The sequence below is a fragment of the Scyliorhinus torazame genome, chromosome 1 (genome assembly GCF_047496885.1).
Source record: "Scyliorhinus torazame isolate Kashiwa2021f chromosome 1, sScyTor2.1, whole genome shotgun sequence".
Taxonomy (NCBI): Eukaryota; Metazoa; Chordata; class Chondrichthyes; order Carcharhiniformes; family Scyliorhinidae; genus Scyliorhinus; species Scyliorhinus torazame.
This window is the reverse complement of record NC_092707.1, coordinates 127,025,425-127,044,637: the sequence shown is the minus strand read 5'-3', so window position 1 is coordinate 127,044,637 and position 19,213 is coordinate 127,025,425. Positions and strand designations below refer to the sequence as shown.

The 19,213-nt window shown below is 44.1% G+C and overlaps 1 protein-coding gene across 2 annotated transcripts in view; it reads right to left on the bottom strand.

The window, feature by feature from the left end:
* Positions 1-751: 751 nt before the first annotated feature.
* ctsl.1 (cathepsin L.1) overlaps positions 752-19,213 on the bottom strand; it is a 44,378-nt gene continuing 25,916 nt past the window's right edge. Inside the window, exons 4-8 of one of the 2 annotated variants that reach the window (XM_072500799.1) lie at positions 17,096-17,287; positions 13,620-13,785; positions 10,109-10,214; positions 7,946-8,041; positions 752-1,197 (exon numbers count right to left, since the gene is read on the bottom strand). In XM_072500799.1, coding sequence (XP_072356900.1) covers positions 1,191-1,197; positions 7,946-8,041; positions 10,109-10,214; positions 13,620-13,785; positions 17,096-17,287 — 567 coding nt within the window. In that variant the 3' untranslated portion in view covers positions 752-1,190. Of the gene's footprint in view, positions 1,198-7,941; positions 8,042-10,108; positions 10,215-13,619; positions 13,786-17,095; positions 17,288-19,213 lie in introns of those variants that run through there. The other variant, XM_072500800.1, reaches the window with a different exon arrangement.

Here is a 19,213-nt window from a genome sequence, read left to right as displayed (position 1 = left end):
TGGCTGGACAGTGTCCTGGCACTGCCCCTTGACACCCTGGCAGTGCCAACCTGGCAGTGCTAACCAGCTCCACCCCGAAGGGCGGAGGGGGTTTTGATGAACACATAGCTGGGGGGTTGCTCCCTTGGGAGAGGGGCCTTGCCAGTGACTGGGGGTGCGAGGGGGAGGAGGAGTTGCGGGGCTGTAGAGCCCTTCTGAGATCGGGGAGCCCCTTAAAAAATGCACCCCGATCCCTGAGGATCCGGCCTTGCCGGCTTCTTCAGATCTCACTGTGCGAATCACACCGGCTCCAAAAACATTTCTAAGTGTGGTGGATTGAGATCTGGATTGTGTTGATCTACCCTGCAGGAATTGCATCTCATTTCCCACAGGGGAATATTTTGGGAGAATTCCACCCAAGGAGTCTCACATTTAACGTGGAGATATGGAGGAATTTATTTTTTCAGAGGGCCATTAGCGTTTGGAATTCTCTTCTCCCAATGAGGGGTGGAGGCGGCGAGGTCATTGGACATATTCAAGACTGAATTGGACAGATTTTTGATTGATAAGAGAGTGAGGAGTTATGGGGGACGGACGGGAAAGTGGAGTTCAGGCCACAACAGATCTCCATGACCTTTCTGACTGGCAGAGCAGACCCGAGGAACAGAATGACATACAGCTGCTGCTATTCCGTTCTTATGTTCAATATCTGACAACCTTAAAATATCTGGAGGGTACACTGAATATGCAAGCGAGTGAGAAGCACCAAACGTTGAAGGAAAAAATTACATTTATTGCCATGGAGACTAATGGCAGGACAGGCAAGCACCAGTTAGCATTCTAGAAGGTCTTGATGGCTTTAATGCACTGTATAGAGCACAATGGCATAAGAGGCTACAAAACCTACACAGCATCCTGCACACACATTACAACACATCTATATTCAAAACTTGCTCAAAAAAATAAATCTGCAAATTGCGATTGTTCCATACACCAGGGACGAGTTACAAATTACAATGTTGAAACAATGCAGTATCACCACCAGTAAAAATCAAATTTGCAAAAATAAATCTATCCATGAATGATGGGCTGTAATTCATTATACTGTTCATTAAAAGTGATTGGGGTTAAAAAATACATGCAATCATACTGTTATATATTAATATTCTTTGGTGCTCACCAGAGGCACTACTTTCAGGATAGTGAGAATTTCATAATCTGTGAATTAAAGTAGAGAAGTTTAAGATTGGTGCGGAGAAACAGCAACTAAAAAGTAAGAGTACATAAAAATGAGAATTGCTTATTGACACAAGTAGGCTTCAAATGAAGTTACTGGGAAAAGCCCCTAGTCGCTACATTCCGGCGCCTGTTCGGGGAGGCTGGTACAGGAATTGAACCCGCGCTGCTGGCCTGCTTTGGTTTGCTTTACAAGCCAGCTATTCAGCCCACTGTGCTAAACCAGCGCCTAACAAGCTTGCATAGTGAGCAACATGTTGCTTTTACTCTTTATTGCTTAATTCAATGCAGCTAACTTTCTTAACATTTGATGCGCATGTAGATTCAAGTCCCAATCCAAAACTTGAGAGCATAAATCGAGGATGTCACTCCGCTAGGGGACTGAGATAGTGGTGCACTTTTAAAAAATTCATTTATGGGATGTGGGCGTCACTGGCTAGGCCAGCATTTATTGCCCACCCCTGGTTGCCCTTCAGAAGGTGGTGGTGAGTTGCCTTCTTGAACCGCTGCAGTCCTTGAGCTGTAGATACACCCACTGTGCTGTTAGGGAGGGAGTTCTAAGATGTTGCCCCACCGACAGTGGAAGAACGACGATTTATTTTAAAGTCAGGGTGGTGAGTGACTTGGAGGAGAACGTCCAGCGGGTGCAGTTCCCAGGTATCAGCTGCTCTTTTCTTCTAGATAGTAGTGGTTGTAGGTTTGTTGAAGGTGCCGTTTTTCAGATAAGGCATTAAACTAAAGCCCTGTCTGCCCTCACAGGTAGATGTAAAATATCCTGTGGCACAATTTCGGAGAGTTACCCCTGGTAACCTGGCCTACATTCTCCCTCAATCGTTACAAAAAACATTATCTGGCCATTATTGTCTAAGAGATTTTTTTTTGGAACAGCTTGTGGTAGAGCCCACAAGGGAACAGACAATTCTGGATTTGGTGATGTGTAATGTGACAGACTTGATTACGGAACTTAAGGGGAAAGAACCCTTAGGGAGCAGAGACCACAATATGAGAGAATTTACCCTGCAGTTTGAGAGGGAGAAGCTGCAATCAGATGTAACGGTATTACAATTAAATAAGGGCAACTACAAATACATGAGGGAGGAGCTGGCCAGAGTTGATTGGAAAAGAAGCCTAGCAGGGAAGACAGTGGAACAGCAATGGCAGGAGTTTTTGGAGGTTATTCGGGAGGCACAAGAGAAAGTCATCCCAAGGAGGAAGAAACATGCGAAGGGGAGGACAAGACATCCATGGCTGACGAGAGAAGTCAAGGACAGCATAAAAGCTAAGAAAAAAGCATACAAAGTGGCAAGCATTTGTGGGAAGCCATAGGATTTGGAAACCTTTAAAAGCGAGCAGAAGACAATTCAAAAAGCAAGAAGGGGGGAGAAGATGAAGTATGAGTGCAAGCTAGCTAGTAATATAAAGGAAGATAGGAAGAGTTTTTTTCAATATATAAAAGGTAAGAGAATGTCCATCAAAAATAGACATTGGACCATTGGAAAATGTGGCTGGAGAAGTAATAATAGGAAACAAAGAAATGGCAGACAAATTGAATAGTTACTTTGCATCAGTCTTCACGGTGGAAGATACCAGTGGAATGCCAGAGCTCCAGGAGAATCAGGGGGCAGAGGTGAGTGCAGTGACCATTAGTAAGAAGAAGGTTCTGGGGAAACTGAAAGGTCTGAAGGTGGATAAATGACCTGGACTGGGTGGACTACACCCCAGGGTTCTAAAAGAGATAGCTGAGGAGATTGTGGAGGTATTGGTGATGATCTTTCAGGAATCACTGGAGGCAGGAAGGGTCCCAGAGGACTGGAAAGTGGCAAATGTAACACCACTGTTTAAGAAGGGAGGAAGGCAGAAAATGGGAAATTATAGGCCGGTTAGCCTGATTTCAGTCATTGGTAAGATTTTAGAGTCCATTATTAAAGATGAGATCACAAAGTACTTGGAAATTCATGATAACATTGGATTGAATCAACACGTCTTTGTCAAAGGGAGGTCATGTCTGACAAATCTGTTAGAGTTCTTTGAGGAGGTAACAAGTAAGTTAGACAAAGGAGAACCAGTGAACGTGATTTATTTACATTTCCAGAAGGCCTTTGACAAGGTGCCGCATTGGAGACTATTAAATAAGTTAAGAGCCCATGGTGTTCAGGGTAAGATCCGAGCATGGATAGAGGATTGGCTGACTGGCAGACGGCAGAGAGTGGGGATAAAGGAGTCTTTTTCAGGATGGCAGTCGGTGACTGGTGGTGTGCCTCAGGAGTCTGTGCTGGGACCACAACGTTTTACAATATACATTAATGGTCTGGAGGAAGGAACTGAAGGCACGGTTGCTAAATTTACAGATGATACACAAAGATCTGTAGACGGGCAGGTAGTATTGAGGAAGCAGATGGGCTTCAGAACGACTTGGACAGGCTGGGAGAGTGGGCAAAGAAGTGGGAGATGGAATACAATGTGGAAAAGTGTAAGGTTATGCACTTTGGAAGGAGAAATGGAGGCACAGACTATTTTCTAAATGGGGAAATGCTTAGGAAATCAGAAGCACAAAGGGACTGGGAGTCCTTGTTCATGATTCTCTTAAGGTTAACGTGCAGGTTCAGTCGGCAGTTAGGAAGGCAAATGCAATGTTAGCATGTTAGCATTCATGTCGAGGGGGCGAGAATACAAGACTAGGGATGTACTTCTGAGGCTATATAAGGCTCTGGTCAGACCCCATTTGGAGTATTGTGACCAGTTTTGGGCACTGTATCTAAGGAAAGATGTGCTGGCCTTGGAAAGGGTCCAGAGGAGGTTCACAAGAATGCTCCCTGGAATGAAGAGCTTGTTGTATGAGAAACGGTTGAGGACTCTGGGTCTGTACTCGGAGTTTAGAAGGATGAGGGGGAATTTTATTGAAACTTACAGGATACTGCTTGGCCTGGATAGAGTGGACATGGAGAGAAGATTTCCATTTGCAGGAAAAACTAGAAGCAGAGGACACAATCTCAGACGAAAGGGACGATCCTTTAAAACAGAGATGAGGAAGAATTTCTTCAGCCAGAGGGTGGTGAATCTGTGGAACGCTTTGCCACAGAAGGCTGTGGAGACCAAATCACTAAGTGTCTTTAAAACAGAGATAGATAGGTTTTTGATCAATAAGGGGATCAGGGGTTATGGGGAGAAGGCAGAGAATGGGGATGAGAAAAATATCAGCCATGATTGAATGGTGGAGCAGACTCGATGGGCCGAGTGGCCTAATTATGCTCCTATATATATTATGGTCTTATAGTCTTATTATCACATTGTTCTTTGAGGGTGCTTGCTGTGCTCAAATCGTCTGTTGTATTTCCGAAATTACAGTAACAGCTACAAATGAAAAGTATTTCATTGACGGTCAAAGTGTAAGACGTCTTAAAATCATGAAAGGCTTTACTTAAATGGAAGGGTTTCTTTCCAACTGCAGTAATAATTGACAAATATTAAATTGTGAATTATTAGCCACAAATATGTGTCCGCTAAGAGGCATAGAAACCTGAATGAGCCGAAAATAACATCAGTCAATAAAATATACTTTCTGTGCAACTTCTGATAACTACATTAGACTAAATTGTATTTCAAAGTGAAAACTATACCAGCTCTAGATGCCTGCTCCATTAGACTGTGCGTGATCTCTGTACCAAATAGTCTTTGTCGATGTTTTGAGAAGTAAATTATTAATTAAATACTCTTTTTAGTTTCGTTTTGTAAATTTCTTACCCTTCAATCTTCCAGCCTTGGAACCAGGAGGAAGAAGAGAGTTTAAGGTGAGAGACTGGGAAGTTCTGATGTCCAAAGCTCATGGGCAGGATTCTCCAGTCTCCGACGCCAAAATCGCGTTTGGCAATCGGCCGGAGAATCCACGTTGGTGCCGAAATCGGGAGCAGCACCGCTTTTGTGATGCTTCGCTCCCTCCAAAACTGCGTACTCGCAGAGAATGCCGCATGCCTTATCGATGGCCTCAGGACGTCACCTGAGGCCCTCCTCTTATGCTCCGAACCCGATGGACCGAGTTCCCGATGCGTGGGTCACTCGTGCTATTTTTTTTTTCGGGAACCGGACATGGCGGCTGGGGACTGAGGCCAGCACCGCCATAGTGCGGGGGGGGGGAAGCCGATCCGCGGGCAGTGGGGGGGCTTTGGCGTGGGCTGGGGGCACTGGTGGGGGATGGTCTGGGGGTGGCGAGCCTGGCTGAAGGGGGGCACTGTTTGGCAGGCCAGGTCCGCGCGCGGTCGGCGCCATGTTGCATGGCACAGCCGCTGCAGGCAGCGGCCATGCGCATGCGCGGCCACGGACCCGGTAATTCTCCGGCCATATCCCCAGGTAAAGCTGGGGGCTCTACGCTGTTTGCCTGCTAGCCCCCCACCAGACGAAGAATCGGTGGAGGTTTTGCACCGTTTTTTGGGGCGTAAAATGCCACTGTTCCCACACTGGCGTCAGCACTTAGTCTCAAAATCAGAGAATCCAGCCCCATAAGTCATTGACTGCTAACAGGCAGGTACAACAAGCCATTAGGAAGGTAAATAGTATGTTGGCCTTTATTGCAAGAGGATTTGTGTACAGGAGTATAGATGTCTTACTGCAATTTCTCGAGCCTTGGTGAGACCAAACGTGGAGTATTCTGTACAGTTTTGACCTCCTTACCTAAGAAAGGGTATACTTGTTATAAAGGGACTGCAATTAAGGTTCACCAGACTGATTGCTGGGATGGAGGAGACTGGGCCTGTATCCCCTCGAGTTCAGAAGAATGGGAGGTGATCTCATCGAAGCATACAACATGCCTCTTAAGGCATTCAACAGGGAAAATGCAGGAAGGATATTTCCTCTGGTTGGGGGATCTGGAACCAGGTGACACGGTCTCAGAATAAGCGCTAAGTTATTTAGGACAGAGGCGAGGAGGAATTCCAGAGGGTGGTGAACCTTTGGAATGCTCCATCCCAGTGGGCTGTTGAGGCTCAATCATTGAGTATATTCAAGACTGCGATAGATTTCTAGATATTAAAGATATCAAAGGATATGGGGATAGTGCGGGAAAATAGCTTTGAGGTAGCAGAACAGTCATGATCTAGTGGAATGGTGGAGCAGGCCCGAGGGGCCAAATAGCCCACTCCTGCTCCTATTTCCTATAGTTAACTTGTGCATTGTCATTGTGAAACGTCAATTTGCTTGCCTTGTTAGCAGCTGCTCAGCTGTAAGTCCTGGCTCTGAGGGATGACAATGTGGTGAGTGCTCAGAGCTCATCACCTGTGGAGTCACTGGTACAGTTTAGAGGGTGTGGGTAGAGCTCCTACTCCTCCTGGCTGCATCAGAAGTATTTACTTTTAATTTAATATTTTTGGTCTGTCTTGGACAGATTGACACCTACCCCACTCATCAGAAACAAATTTTTAGAGGCGCCCTTCAACTGGGGTTAAAAATTTGCATATGTTAAATATCCAGAACAAAGTGGCCAGTTTGATTGGCATTCATCCATGATTTTAAACATTCATTCCCTGCATCACCATTGCACAGTAACACCAAGGTGTACCATATCGAGTAAAGTCTCCACAGTCCCTGATGATCCCAGTGGCGGCACGGTGGTACAGTGGTCAGCACTCACAGCTCCAGGGATCCAGGTTCAATTCCAGCCTCGGGTGACTGTGTGGAGTTTGCACTTTCTCCCCATGTCTGCGTGGGTTTCCTCCGGGTGCTCCGGTTTCTTCAGACAGTCCAAAGATGTAGACGTTATTTGGATTGGCCATGCTAAATTGTCCCTTAGTGTCCAAAAGGCTAGGTGGGGCTACTGGGTACAGGGATAAGGTGGAGGCATGGGCATAAGTAGGGTGCTCTTTCCAAGGGATGGTGCAGACTCGATGGGCCGAATGGCCTCCTATTGCACAGTAAATTCTATGATTCCATGATTCTATGATCAAAGGCTGCTTTCTTCTTTGAGGGGGAGAGCTGACTGGTGGTGATTTAACCTGACGATCACCACACCTCAGACAAGGGGCAAGATTGGGAATGCGGGGCATTCATGAATGACCTCAGCCAGTACCCGTGCTGCTGGCCTTGCCTTGCATCACAAACCAGCTGTCCAGCCAACTGAGCAAAAAACTGCAGCAACTTATCAAGACTCCTTCAAGAGCGTCATTCTAACCTGCAATCTCTACCATATAGGAGGACAAGAGCAGCAAGATGCATGAGAACACTAGCGACTAATTCCCCTCCAAGTCATACACCATCCTGACTTGGAACAATATTGCCATTCCTTTGATTCGCTGGATCAAAATCTTAGAAGCCCCCTGAGCACTGTAGACATACCAACAGGTTTCTAGAAGATGGCTCATAATCCCCCTCAAGGGTAATTCGGGATGGGTGACAAATGCTGTCTTTGGCAGTGTTGCTCACATCCCATGAATGAATGAGAAAAGGGCCTAGTTATTGATTTCTACATTCACCTCTATCCCTTAAAAATGTACAGGAAAAATTTAGCAGTTGCCCAAAGTAGGTGCTGATTTATTATGGACTGTCCACAGCCAAAGCTCTGATCATTGTGCTAATTTTACATCTGAAGAACAGGCAAACACTTATCAATTTCTACCTAGGCTCCAAACCCACACCTCCCACCATCATACATCACTGAAATATCTCATTTTGTTTGGTGCATGAATTCACCACCAAATTTACTTTGAAATAAATTGGACAAGGCAAAACAAATTATTAGACTTACACCAAAGGGAAGCTGGCAAGTGATGCGATTCCACATTGATTATCCTTGTTCCTTGACATGTAAATATATCCTTCATCACCCCAGTCTGTACCCCAGCTGGCAATGAAAAAGCACCATGAAATGTGAGTATTAGGTAATGTTAAAATCAGAGCCAGTAGCTGACTCCAGTGCCTATTTCTTCTGTTCTTATGTAAAAAGATCTCAACTTACATGGAGCAATAATAGCACATGAATATTTAGCACATTGTAATATCCCGCAAGGGACCTACTGGATTGGAATGCTCAGCTTTCCCGTACTCCTTACGGAGTTCGAGCTCCTCTGCTCGGGACAGGGTATCTCAATTACCCAGAGTATATAATGTCAGCCAGTAAGGCAACGACTAAGCAGGATCCCAGTAGGGGTCCACCGGGAACTGTATATGTATCGTTTGTAAATAAAAACTTGTTCTTATTTTTACTCGGTTTGGCTCCCCTTGTCCTTATTAAACACATGTAATTGAATTGTTCCATAATTTTAATGATGTAAAGACCTATGTTAAAATAGAAAATAAAGGATATTCACACAAGCATGTGCTAAACCAGTAGATGCTAACTTGCTGCTGAGCATCACAATCCAATGAGCATGAGTTTGTGTTAATGTTCGTTTGTTGATATTGCAGTGTGTTGTCAAAGTCAATGAGAGACTGAGAAGCACATTAAATGATAACTATGAAATAAAATTGTATTTCCTTTAAATATTAATTTTTCTGTCCTCGTCTAGACTTTGTGGGTGATTTCCTTGGCTTTATTAAACTTTCATCTTCACGCTCCAATTTTTGATTTGATTCTTTCATGGGTTGTATGTGTCACTGGCCAGGCCAGAAGTGTTATTGCCCTTTCCAACCTGCCCTTGAGAAGATGACGCTGAGCCGCCTTCTTGAACTGCGGGAGTCTGTTTGGTATGAGATTACCAGATTGAGAAATCTGGGTGGCAGAAAGGTGAATGTAACAATGTTGAAAGAATTGCGGCTAAATAAAGCCTGACAGGGTCCGTGACATGAACATTTGTGGCATAAAGCCAGCAACAAAAAGAAACTGAGTCAAGGAGTAGCTTCTTATATACAGTCCAGCCCATAGACTGGAACCCCCATTGCTGCTGGCTTGCTGATTGGTCATGATGTAAATGTGTTGGGTTTTCGAATCACAGACATTCAGGAATTATAACGGCGAGTAGTTTATTCACTAGTTTAGCAGCTACTTCAACATTTGTGCTCTGCCGCATTCTTTGGGATAGCTCCCGTTCTCCAAACACGTGACTTCTTTTGTAGCCATGTCATCACATAATCATGTGACCACTTGGTGTCCCGAAGACATCGACAGACGAAGGCACACAAGTTGTCTACAAAATTATAAGGGGCATAGACAGAGTGGACAGTCAGAGGCTTTTCTCCAGGGAAAAGGGGTCAATTACTAGGGGGCATAGGTTTAAGGTGAGAGGGGCAAGGTTTAGAGTAGATGTACGAGGCAAGTTTTGTACACAGAGGGTAGTGGGTGCCTGGAACTCGCTACCGGAGGAAGTGGTGGAAGCAGGGACGATAGTGACATTTAAGGGGTATCTTGACAAATACATGAATAGGATGGGAATAGAGGGATACGGACCCAGGAAGTGTAGAAGATTGTAGTTTAGTCGGGCAGTATGGTCGGCATGGGCTTGGAGGGCCGAAGGGCCTGTTCTTGTGCTGTACATTTCTTTGTTCTTTGTTCTTTGACCCAGAGAAATCTTTCCCATCAGAAACCAGTGATCCGCACCCAGCCGGAGGACCGGAGAATCGCGAGGGCACGGAGACTCTGGTGCCAGGCTCACTAAGTGGATGCAAATGGGTCCTAATGACATAGCATCCTCCCGCTGGTGCACAGGCACGAACCCCGATTCTACCGCCTGGCATAAACCTCGATTTTAGTTGGAAGCCCGTTTCTCCAGCCGATCACAATCCGCATTGCCAGCGTCGCGGGGTGGAGAATCCAGTCCATAGTCTCTTATTTTACAATGAAATACAATTGTTGTCAAATGCCAACATTGAGTGACAAGTAAGGGAATAAGGGCACAGAGACTGACATCAGGACGATTGAGTATGTTCTACGGATGTTATATAATATTTGCAAAGCACCGGTTTATGTTGTTACCTGTTCTTAACCAGCCAGTAGTCACTTCCATATAATGTTCCATATCCAACAACCAGAACACCATGATTGAGATCTTCACTGCTGCACAATGGTTCATTATAGACTCCTGCATTTAGTAGGAACAAAGTGACCAATATTTTTCTCAGAAGCAGAGTTTAGAAATCAGAAATAATTTGTGAACATACGAATTCCCAGCTTAAGGTGTCTGAAACTCTGAGATAAGGGGCGGGATTCTCTGATCATGAGGCTAAATGTTGACGCCGTCGTAAACGCCGTCGCGTTTCATGACAGTGTCAACAGGCCCTCAGGAGCAGCGATTCTGACCCGTACAGGGGGCCAGCACGGCACTGGAGTGACCCACGCCGTTCCAGCTGCCGATGCCAGTGTCAGATGGGCGCCGCGGGTCTGCGCATGCGCAGTAGGACCGGCGGCAATGCGTGCATGCGCAGTGGGACCGATGCCAATGCCGCATGCACAGTGGCTCCCTTCTCCGCGCCGGCCCCGGCCGACGCAACATGGGCCGGCGTGGAGCAAAAGAGGCCCCCAGCCCGAGAGGCCGGCCAGCCGATCGGTAGGCCCCGATTGCGGGCCAGGCCACAGCAAAGGCCCCCCCCCAACCAGGCCGCCCCCGGATGCATGCTCACCGAGGGCCCGCTGGGTAAGACTACACATGGGCGGCGCCGGCGGGACTCGGATTTTTTGCACGGCTGCTCGGCCCATCCCAGGCGGAGAATCGCCGGGGGTAGGGGGGGGGGGGGCGTGTAGAATGGCCCCCGACCAGCGCCGCGCTAATCGCGGTGGCGCCAATTGTGCCGATTCTCCGCTCTCCGGAGAATCGGCAGACCGGCGTCAGGGCGACGTCGCGCAATTAGCGCCCGGCCCGGCGATTCTCCGGCCCGGCCTGGGCTGAGAGAATCCCGCCCAAGGAATTCACTTCATTCAACAAATATTTCTCGTTGTTAAATGTGATCTGTAATAATCTGATCCAAGCAAAATATGGATACAGATTGCTGTCTCAGTTTTTATGTGTTCTGAGTGTCCTGCTTACAGCTGTCTAACACTTCCCGAATCTGGTCCCAGGCAACTGGTTCAAGGTTCACCTGATATGGTTGGTGAGATTCTGACTCGGAAAAAACAGCCCAGATGGAAACAACTGGATGGCGATCATTGTCTCACGCCTGACCATCATGCTCCTACCCCACTCACACTGGAACTGCTGCTGCATAAAGAGCAAACACAAACGATCAAGAAGAGGTGGAGATGAGGTAAAAGGGGCATAGTTGCCTGAAGCTCAGAAGACTGACTGACCTGTAAGCCTCGGCAGAGACAAAGGCCTGAAAAGTAAGGATGTGAAACATTGCAATGCACTTTCCCTTTCCACTCCCACTTCATATACTCCTCAGGGCTCTGTCACACTGCTCCTGTAGTCAGGGTCATTAATTCAGGGAACAAGTGGCCATCATTCTATTAAGCAGATTGCCTTCAGTGATGGTGGAAGCAGATAGTATTTATTTATTCAAATACTGTTGAAATTTATTTCAGAAAAAATAGTTTTGGCACACAATGGGCGCGATCTACCGGTCGCGTTGCACCCGATAGGTAGCGCGGCACGGCCAGTAGATGCCGGGAGATCCCTTTTCCGGGATCTACATGGCTTGCCACACCTTGCGCTATCTCGCCAGACTTCCCGTTCATTGTGGGCAGGATCGCTATTTTGCAAATCTGTATAGTAAAGCGAGACAACTAGTTTCACTCTAACATGCACTCCCCTGATCTAGCCGAGGCATTGAGATTTAACCCCTTCGTCTTGGAGACCTTGGGTGAGCGCTGTTCAGTGCTGATCCCCACAAATGTGGGGGTCTACAAGGGAATCAGAGGCCCCCAGGTACTTACCCTCTGGGCAGATTGGCACCCAGGCACTGCTGGTGCCAACCTGGCTTTTTCTTAACCTGCCGGGGACCAGGCTCGGGGGTGTCCAGCACATGTGAGGTGGGGTGCAGAGGAGCTAAGGAACCCCCTTAGCGGTAAGTTGGGGCTTTAAAAGCAGCATCTTGATCTCTTCCTGCACTGAGGAGTTCCGGTGAGCAGAATTCGCCGGAACAGTGCAGGAAACAGAAATAAGTGCAGCTTCAGCAGGGCCTCCTGAGGCCCAGAATTGAAACTGACCCCCCGAAAGATAGCTTGGTGTTTCTTGGTGCGACAAGTACTAGGAAACACCTGGTTAAATGGACTCATCATGTGACTCTGTTCCAATTTAGTGAGATCACAACCAACATGTGAGTAACTTGCAGGTTCACTATATGGGTGAACCTATGGTTCAAAATGCTCTCCCCTACTGGAGGTTTCACACACACCATGTCTGAGCTTGGTAAGACTATTTGATAGTGGTGATTGCTATGATTAGCCAATAACTCCGATAACAGTGTTGAATGAGATGTTAACTGGGATGATTGAAGGCAAACTGGATAAACCATGTTTATGCTGAAGTTTATCGTCTTGCACTGACCAGGACAAATGCAAGAATGCTAAATTTCAAACAATCACAAATGGCTCATTTATGCTTTCTAAACGTGACATACATTCATTTCCAGGGAATGAAAGGAACATTTTCAAGCTGTGTGCCTTTTTTTAACTACGTGGAAGTTGGGGGAGTTTATAGTTCCCCGTTTCGTTTCACAAAGGCTAGCCCTCAGCCAATCAGAATCAACTTGTCAACATGTCAGCACCTTTTCTCCTGCAGCACAAACTCTTGTGATAGTTTGAAATTTGATATTGATTTGTTCTGATGAGTGCAAGACAAAAGACTTCAGCAATATGTCTCTCTTTTCAGCAATATTCAAACTCTGTGCTACCAAATGGCTGTATATAATGTCTAGCAATGACTATATTCCCTTGAAATAGGGCAAGAATGTCCACTCCATTGGCTCGATATGCAGTTTTGCACAACAGGAGTGACTGTTGAGAATTTTTGACCATGTTTTGCTTATAAGCCACAAATCCACTGCATTGATCTCTGCCTGTATCCAAATTCCTAATATATATGGATCAAGGGGAGGCAGTGGTGTAGTATTGTTGCTGGACTAGTCATACAGAGACCCAGAGTCATGCTCTGGAGATCCGGGGTCGAATCCCACCAAGGCAGATGGTGAAATCTAAATTCAATAAAAATCTGGAATTAAAAGGCCAATCTGGAATTAAAAGTCTAACGGTGACCATGAAACCATTATCGATTGTCACAAAAACACACCTGGTTCATTAATGTCCTTCAGGGAAGGAAGTCTGTCGTCCTTACCTGGTCTGGCCTACGTCTGACTCCAGATCCACAGCAATATGGTTGACTCTTAAATGCCCTCAGGGTTGGGCAATAAATGCTGGGCCAGCCAGCCACTCCCGCATCCCATGAACACATTTTTAAAAAAGGATCTTTGCCATAGGTGTTAAATCATAAAATTGAACCATACAAGTGGGTAAGAAAATATTAAAAGATGACGTATTGCACCTAGATACCTACCTGAGGAATACAGCTGGAATGAAGGTAGACCTGCATCAATGCCAACAGAGATTGGCCCATTATTTGCCACTGCCATCTGTAAATAATCTTCTCTTCCCCTGGGAAGGTCAATATATCCAGCACAAGTAGCACCAACAGTTTCTAGATTGAATCTGCAGGGTCCATCCTGAATAAACAGGACAAAAATAACAGAGCTGATTGTGCTGATGACTGGCACAATTTGTTATGTAATAAAAATGAAATTACATATTTAATAATATTCTTGCCACATTTAGTCAGTTATTTCCATTGGGTTTGTTAATGTTAAGTGCTGGTGTTACACATTTTTACTTAATACTTGGCATATTGTCCATGTCTCGTGCTTTGAAAACACAACACAGTCTGGATTTGGTGCGGCCAACATCATGTTGTGATAGATAGAATGCAGAAAGAAACTGTTATAAGTGAGCTAATTAGATACAGGTTTGGTTCCCAGAATAGAAGCAACTAGTGACTACACTTAGCCGAGAGACTGCATTTAAGGGTAATTTTATATATAAAAGAGCTTTCAGAATGTAATATGATTGTCTGCTCCTCAGAAAAAGAAAAATCCATGTTTAGTAATAGCAGGTATTCTTAGCCCCTGCCTGTGAGAAGAACCACTCTCCAATTATTCAAATAATTTTCTTTTGCATGGAACTTTTTGAATTAGGTGTACTGCTGGGAATAGGTTAGCTATTTAGACTTAATGACTTAATGTTCCCCTTTTGACTGATGTCACTTGCAAATATGCTATTTCAGTTTTCTTAATGTCAAGTCATACAGTCATAATGACACAAAAGGAAGCCATGAGGCCCATAGAATCCATGCTGGCTCTTTCGAGAGCGAGCCAGTCAGTCCTATTTCTGCATACTATATATACCCTTGCAGACTTGCAACTTTATTTTCCTCAGTGCCCTGGCTAGTGTTTCTTTTGAAATCATTCATCGTAATTGCTTCCATCGCCCTCATCATTACTTGCTGCGTAAAAATGAGTTCTTCCGAACATCCTGCTCGCATCTCTTGCCCAAAACCATAAATGCGTCCTCCAGCCCTTGCTCCATCAGCAAATGGGAATACCTTTTCTTTGTCTACCCTCTCTAAATCGGCCATAATCTTGGGTACTTCTACCAAATCTCCTTTCAATTTCCTTTTCCCTAAGGGGAACAACCCCAACTTCTCCAACCTGATCTTACATTTAAAATCTCTCATCCCAGCAACCATTCTGGCAAATCTCCTCTGAAACTTTTCAACATCCTTCCAAAAGTGTGGTGACCAGAACTAGATGCAGTACTCTAGTTGTCGGTTCAGCGTAACATTTCCTGTTTTTGGACTCAGTGTCACCATTTGTGAAGCCCAAGGTCCCATGTGCTTGGCTAATAACTGTCTCATTCATCTTCAAAGAGCTGTGAACATCAACCCACAGCTCCCCCTGTCTATTTACATTATTTAATACGATGTCACTTAGTCTATATTGACTCTCCCTATCCTTTTTGCCAAAATACATCACCTCACATTTCTCTGTATTAAATTCTATCTGCTACTTTTCTGCCCAGTCTGCCAGCCTATCTACATCCCGTTGTAGCCGACTGGTGTCATCCTAACTATGTGCCACACCTCAAAATTTGTTATCGTCAGCAAATTTGAAATTCCAAAATTGAATATCTTCTTCATGGTGAAGGGTAATATAATGGGGAAAAAAACCTAGATACCTATATTTCTGATGAAATATACTGTCAATCCTGGCCCTCGCCTGAGGTGTTGTGATCCTTAGATTAAATCACCACAAGTCAGCTCTCCCGCTCAAAGGGAAAGCAGCCTATGGTCACCTGGGACTATGTCAACTTTACACTGTATTTACCCACTTACAGCTTGCCTATCTCTATTATGGCAGCAACAACCCCGTTAGGATTGCAGCAGCAATATATAACTTTACAGGATAGAATCAGGCCATTCGGTCCAACACGTTCCCCATGCAACTAAGGTGGCCAACTAATTGAGTGTTTCCAGAACCTCCTACGATCTGAGAACAATTTAAAATAACTTTCAGGGTGAAAGAAAATGAAAATTGACAAAAATAAATATAAGGATGGTTTGTTTGATATTTCCACACAAACTTTCTCTCCCTTTGGCAAATAGTGGGGAAGTGCTGAACAGATTGGCAGGCTAATTATCAATGTTGAATCTGTTGTGAGATGTGTTTTTCTCTCTTGGACTTGAGTCATGGAGTCATACACCTATTTATTAGTACTACATCTAGACAGGATCTAGAGTAGCCACATTGCTCCGAAACTATCTCCTGAGAGTCTAACACATGACTGACTGATGTCGGAGGAATATCATCATCTATGTCATATATTAGCATATCCCATCTGTTCACCCTTTATACTGCAGCATCAAAGAATCCCTACTGTGCAAAAGGAGGCCATTCGGCCCATTGGGTCTGCACCGACCTTTGGAAAGAGCACCCTACCTCGGCCCACAGCTCTACTCTATCCCCGTAACCCCAACTAATCTTTGGACACTAGGGGACAAATTAGAATGGCCAATCCACCTAACCTGCACATCTTTAGACTGTGGGAGGAAACCGGAGCACCCAGAAGAAATCCACACCGACACGGGGAGAACGTGCAAACTCCACACAAACAGTCACCCAAGGTCGGAATCGAACCCAGGTCCCTGGTGCTGTGAGGCAGCAGTGTTAACCAGTGAGTGTTCCTTGCATGTCCAATCATTATTGTTGTTCCCTCTTTCAGTGATAAAACTGCATGTGAGAGAAAAAGAAATAAGAAAAATTACCTATTGTTTGAATCGCAAGTTATAGGATATCAGTTTCGGCCATTTAGCAAAATGATAACCTTTTATAATCCAGGGGTGCAGAGGTAACAGTTATGACCCTATCACTGCCATTGGAGAGATTAATGGCTGTGATTAGTCAGTATCTTCATTATTATTGCATAAGTGACTAACAAAATGGTAGCAAGGCCTTGGTCTCCTTGCATCAAGTAATTCTGATGTTCCTATGGCTAATAGAAACAGAACAGGCTGGGGAGCAAATCTGTTGCAATTCACCGAAAAAAAGAACACATTCTTTTGCCTTACACTCAAAGAAGGATAATCCTCGTGTTAGGTGATGTGAAGTGATTGGCTCATTGCAGATGCTTTAATTCCAATATGGCGATTTAAAAGGCCAATTACTTAAATTAAGGGATCAATATTTATTTGAAGTTATTAATTCCACTGAAGAAAACTGATTTTTCACTGTGGCTGTGCTAGTTATGCACATAGTGTTTGTGCGGACATAGAAACAACATGGATAAGGTCATACAGTGCCTTTTCGTTAATATCTGGCTCTCATTTGACATTTTATATTATATGCATTTGAGAGTCTTGTGCCTATTTGCATTCAGAAGCACTAACTTAATATGGAATACTTTATCAAGATTATCTTGGCTAACCTCTGCTGTGTATGGATATGACTCTTCAGTGTCAACTCCTCCATTGGCAATTATATATTTAAATGCATTATCCATGAGTCCTCCATTACAGCCGTAATTTCCATAATCGTCAGAGCAGTCAACGAGCTGCTGCTCACTCAGAGAGACTAAGTTACCAGTCCTGCTAAAGTGCTGTCCTTCCAAAGACCCTGTCTGTTAGAAAATAACCACACAATCACATACAGGCAAAATATCAATCAAAACAGCAAAATAACACAGAACGGTCGACCTAAGTATTATACATTGCTAAACGATCAGTTCTTCTCTCAGGAGAGACATTGAAACTATAGAAGTGCCTGGAACTTAATATCATTGCTACAAATGCTGCAGGTTTATTTCTACAAAGAAAAGCATGCTGTAGGCTGATTTATGCATAACTACTACATAAGAACTAGGAACAGGAGTAGGCCATACTGATCGACACTTGTTCATGATGAATGAATTGTCAGCTCCAATATAAATATGTATGACCTGATAGCCATCACAGAGACATGGTTGCAAGGTGACCAAAGCTGGTACCTTAATATTCATGGGTATTTGATAAGTTGGAAGGAGAGGAAGCTAGGAAAAAATGGTTGGGTAGCTCTGTTAACTAAAGACGATGTTAGCCAATAGTGAAAGATGGTCTTAGTTATAAAGACAAAGATGTAAAATCAGCCTGGGCAGAGGTTAAAAAAAAAACAAAGGGAAGAAGTCACTTGTGGGAGTAGCTAATAAGCCTCCTATCAGCAACTACACTGAGGAACGGGTATACAGGAAGAAATAACAGGAGCATGCAAGAAAGGTATGGCAATAATCATAGGTAATTTTAATCTAAACATGGATTGGATGAATCAGATCAGCAAAGGTTGTCTGGAAGATGAGTTCATTGGTGTTTTCAGGACAATTTCTTAGAGCAGCATATTCTAGATCCAACCAGAAAGCAGACTTTTCTATACCTGATAGTTTGAAAAGAGGCAGGACGAATTAATGACCTTACGGTAAAGGAGCATCTAATAGCTGTGATCATAACATAATTGAATTTTGCATTCAGTTTGAGCAAATGAAGGCTGAGAAGTGTGGGTCTAAGACTAGTGTCTTAAACTGAAATTAGGATAGTTACAAGGGTATGAGAACAGAGTTGGCAAAAGTAAATTTGGAAAATAGGTTAAATGATAGAACATTAGAGAAACAGTGGCCAAAATTTAAGGAAATATTCCATACATCCCAGCAAAAATATGTCCCATTGTGAAAGAAAGACTTTGGGAGAAAGATTGACTAACTATAGCTAACTAAGTGAGTAAAAGATAGTTTCAAACTGAAAGAAAAAGTGGACAATACTGCGAAGGTTAGTGGTAGATCAGAAGTTTGGACAGAATTTAGAAATCAGCAACAGACTGACTAAAAAATTAGAAGAAGGTAGAAATTAGAATATGAGAGTAAACTAGCTAGAAAAAGAGAGATGGTTATTAAGAGTTTCAATTAAGTATTTAAAAAGGAAAAGAGTCACTAAAGTGAATGTTGACCCCTTACATGGTGAGACTGAAGAATTAGTAATGGGAAACAAGGAAATGGAAGGAGTGTTAGACATGTGTTTTATGTCTGTCTTCACTATGGAAGACACAAAAAAACAAGAGATAAAAGGCAGAGAAGAACCTAAAATAATCACAATCATTCGGCAGAAGGTACTGGGAAAATGATTAGAACTGAAGTTTGGCAAGTTCCTTGGACTTGACAGCTTTCATTCTAGGGTCTTAAAAGATGTGGCTGCAAAGATAGTAGATACATTGATTCGATCTTACAACAATTCATAGATTCTGGAAAGGTCACAGCAGATTGGAAAATTACTAATGTAAAACCTCTATTCAAGAAAGAAGGGCAACACAAAACAGGAAACTATAGGCCAGTTAGCTTAGCATCCGTAATTGAGAAAATGCTAGAATTCATTATTAAGGCAGACATTTAGAAAATCATAATGCAATCAACCAGAGTCAACATGGTTTTGTGAAAAGGAAATTGTTCTTGACCAATTTCTCATAATTCTTTTGAGTAAGTAATAAGTAACGTGGATAAAGGAAGACCTGTAGATGTGGTGTACTT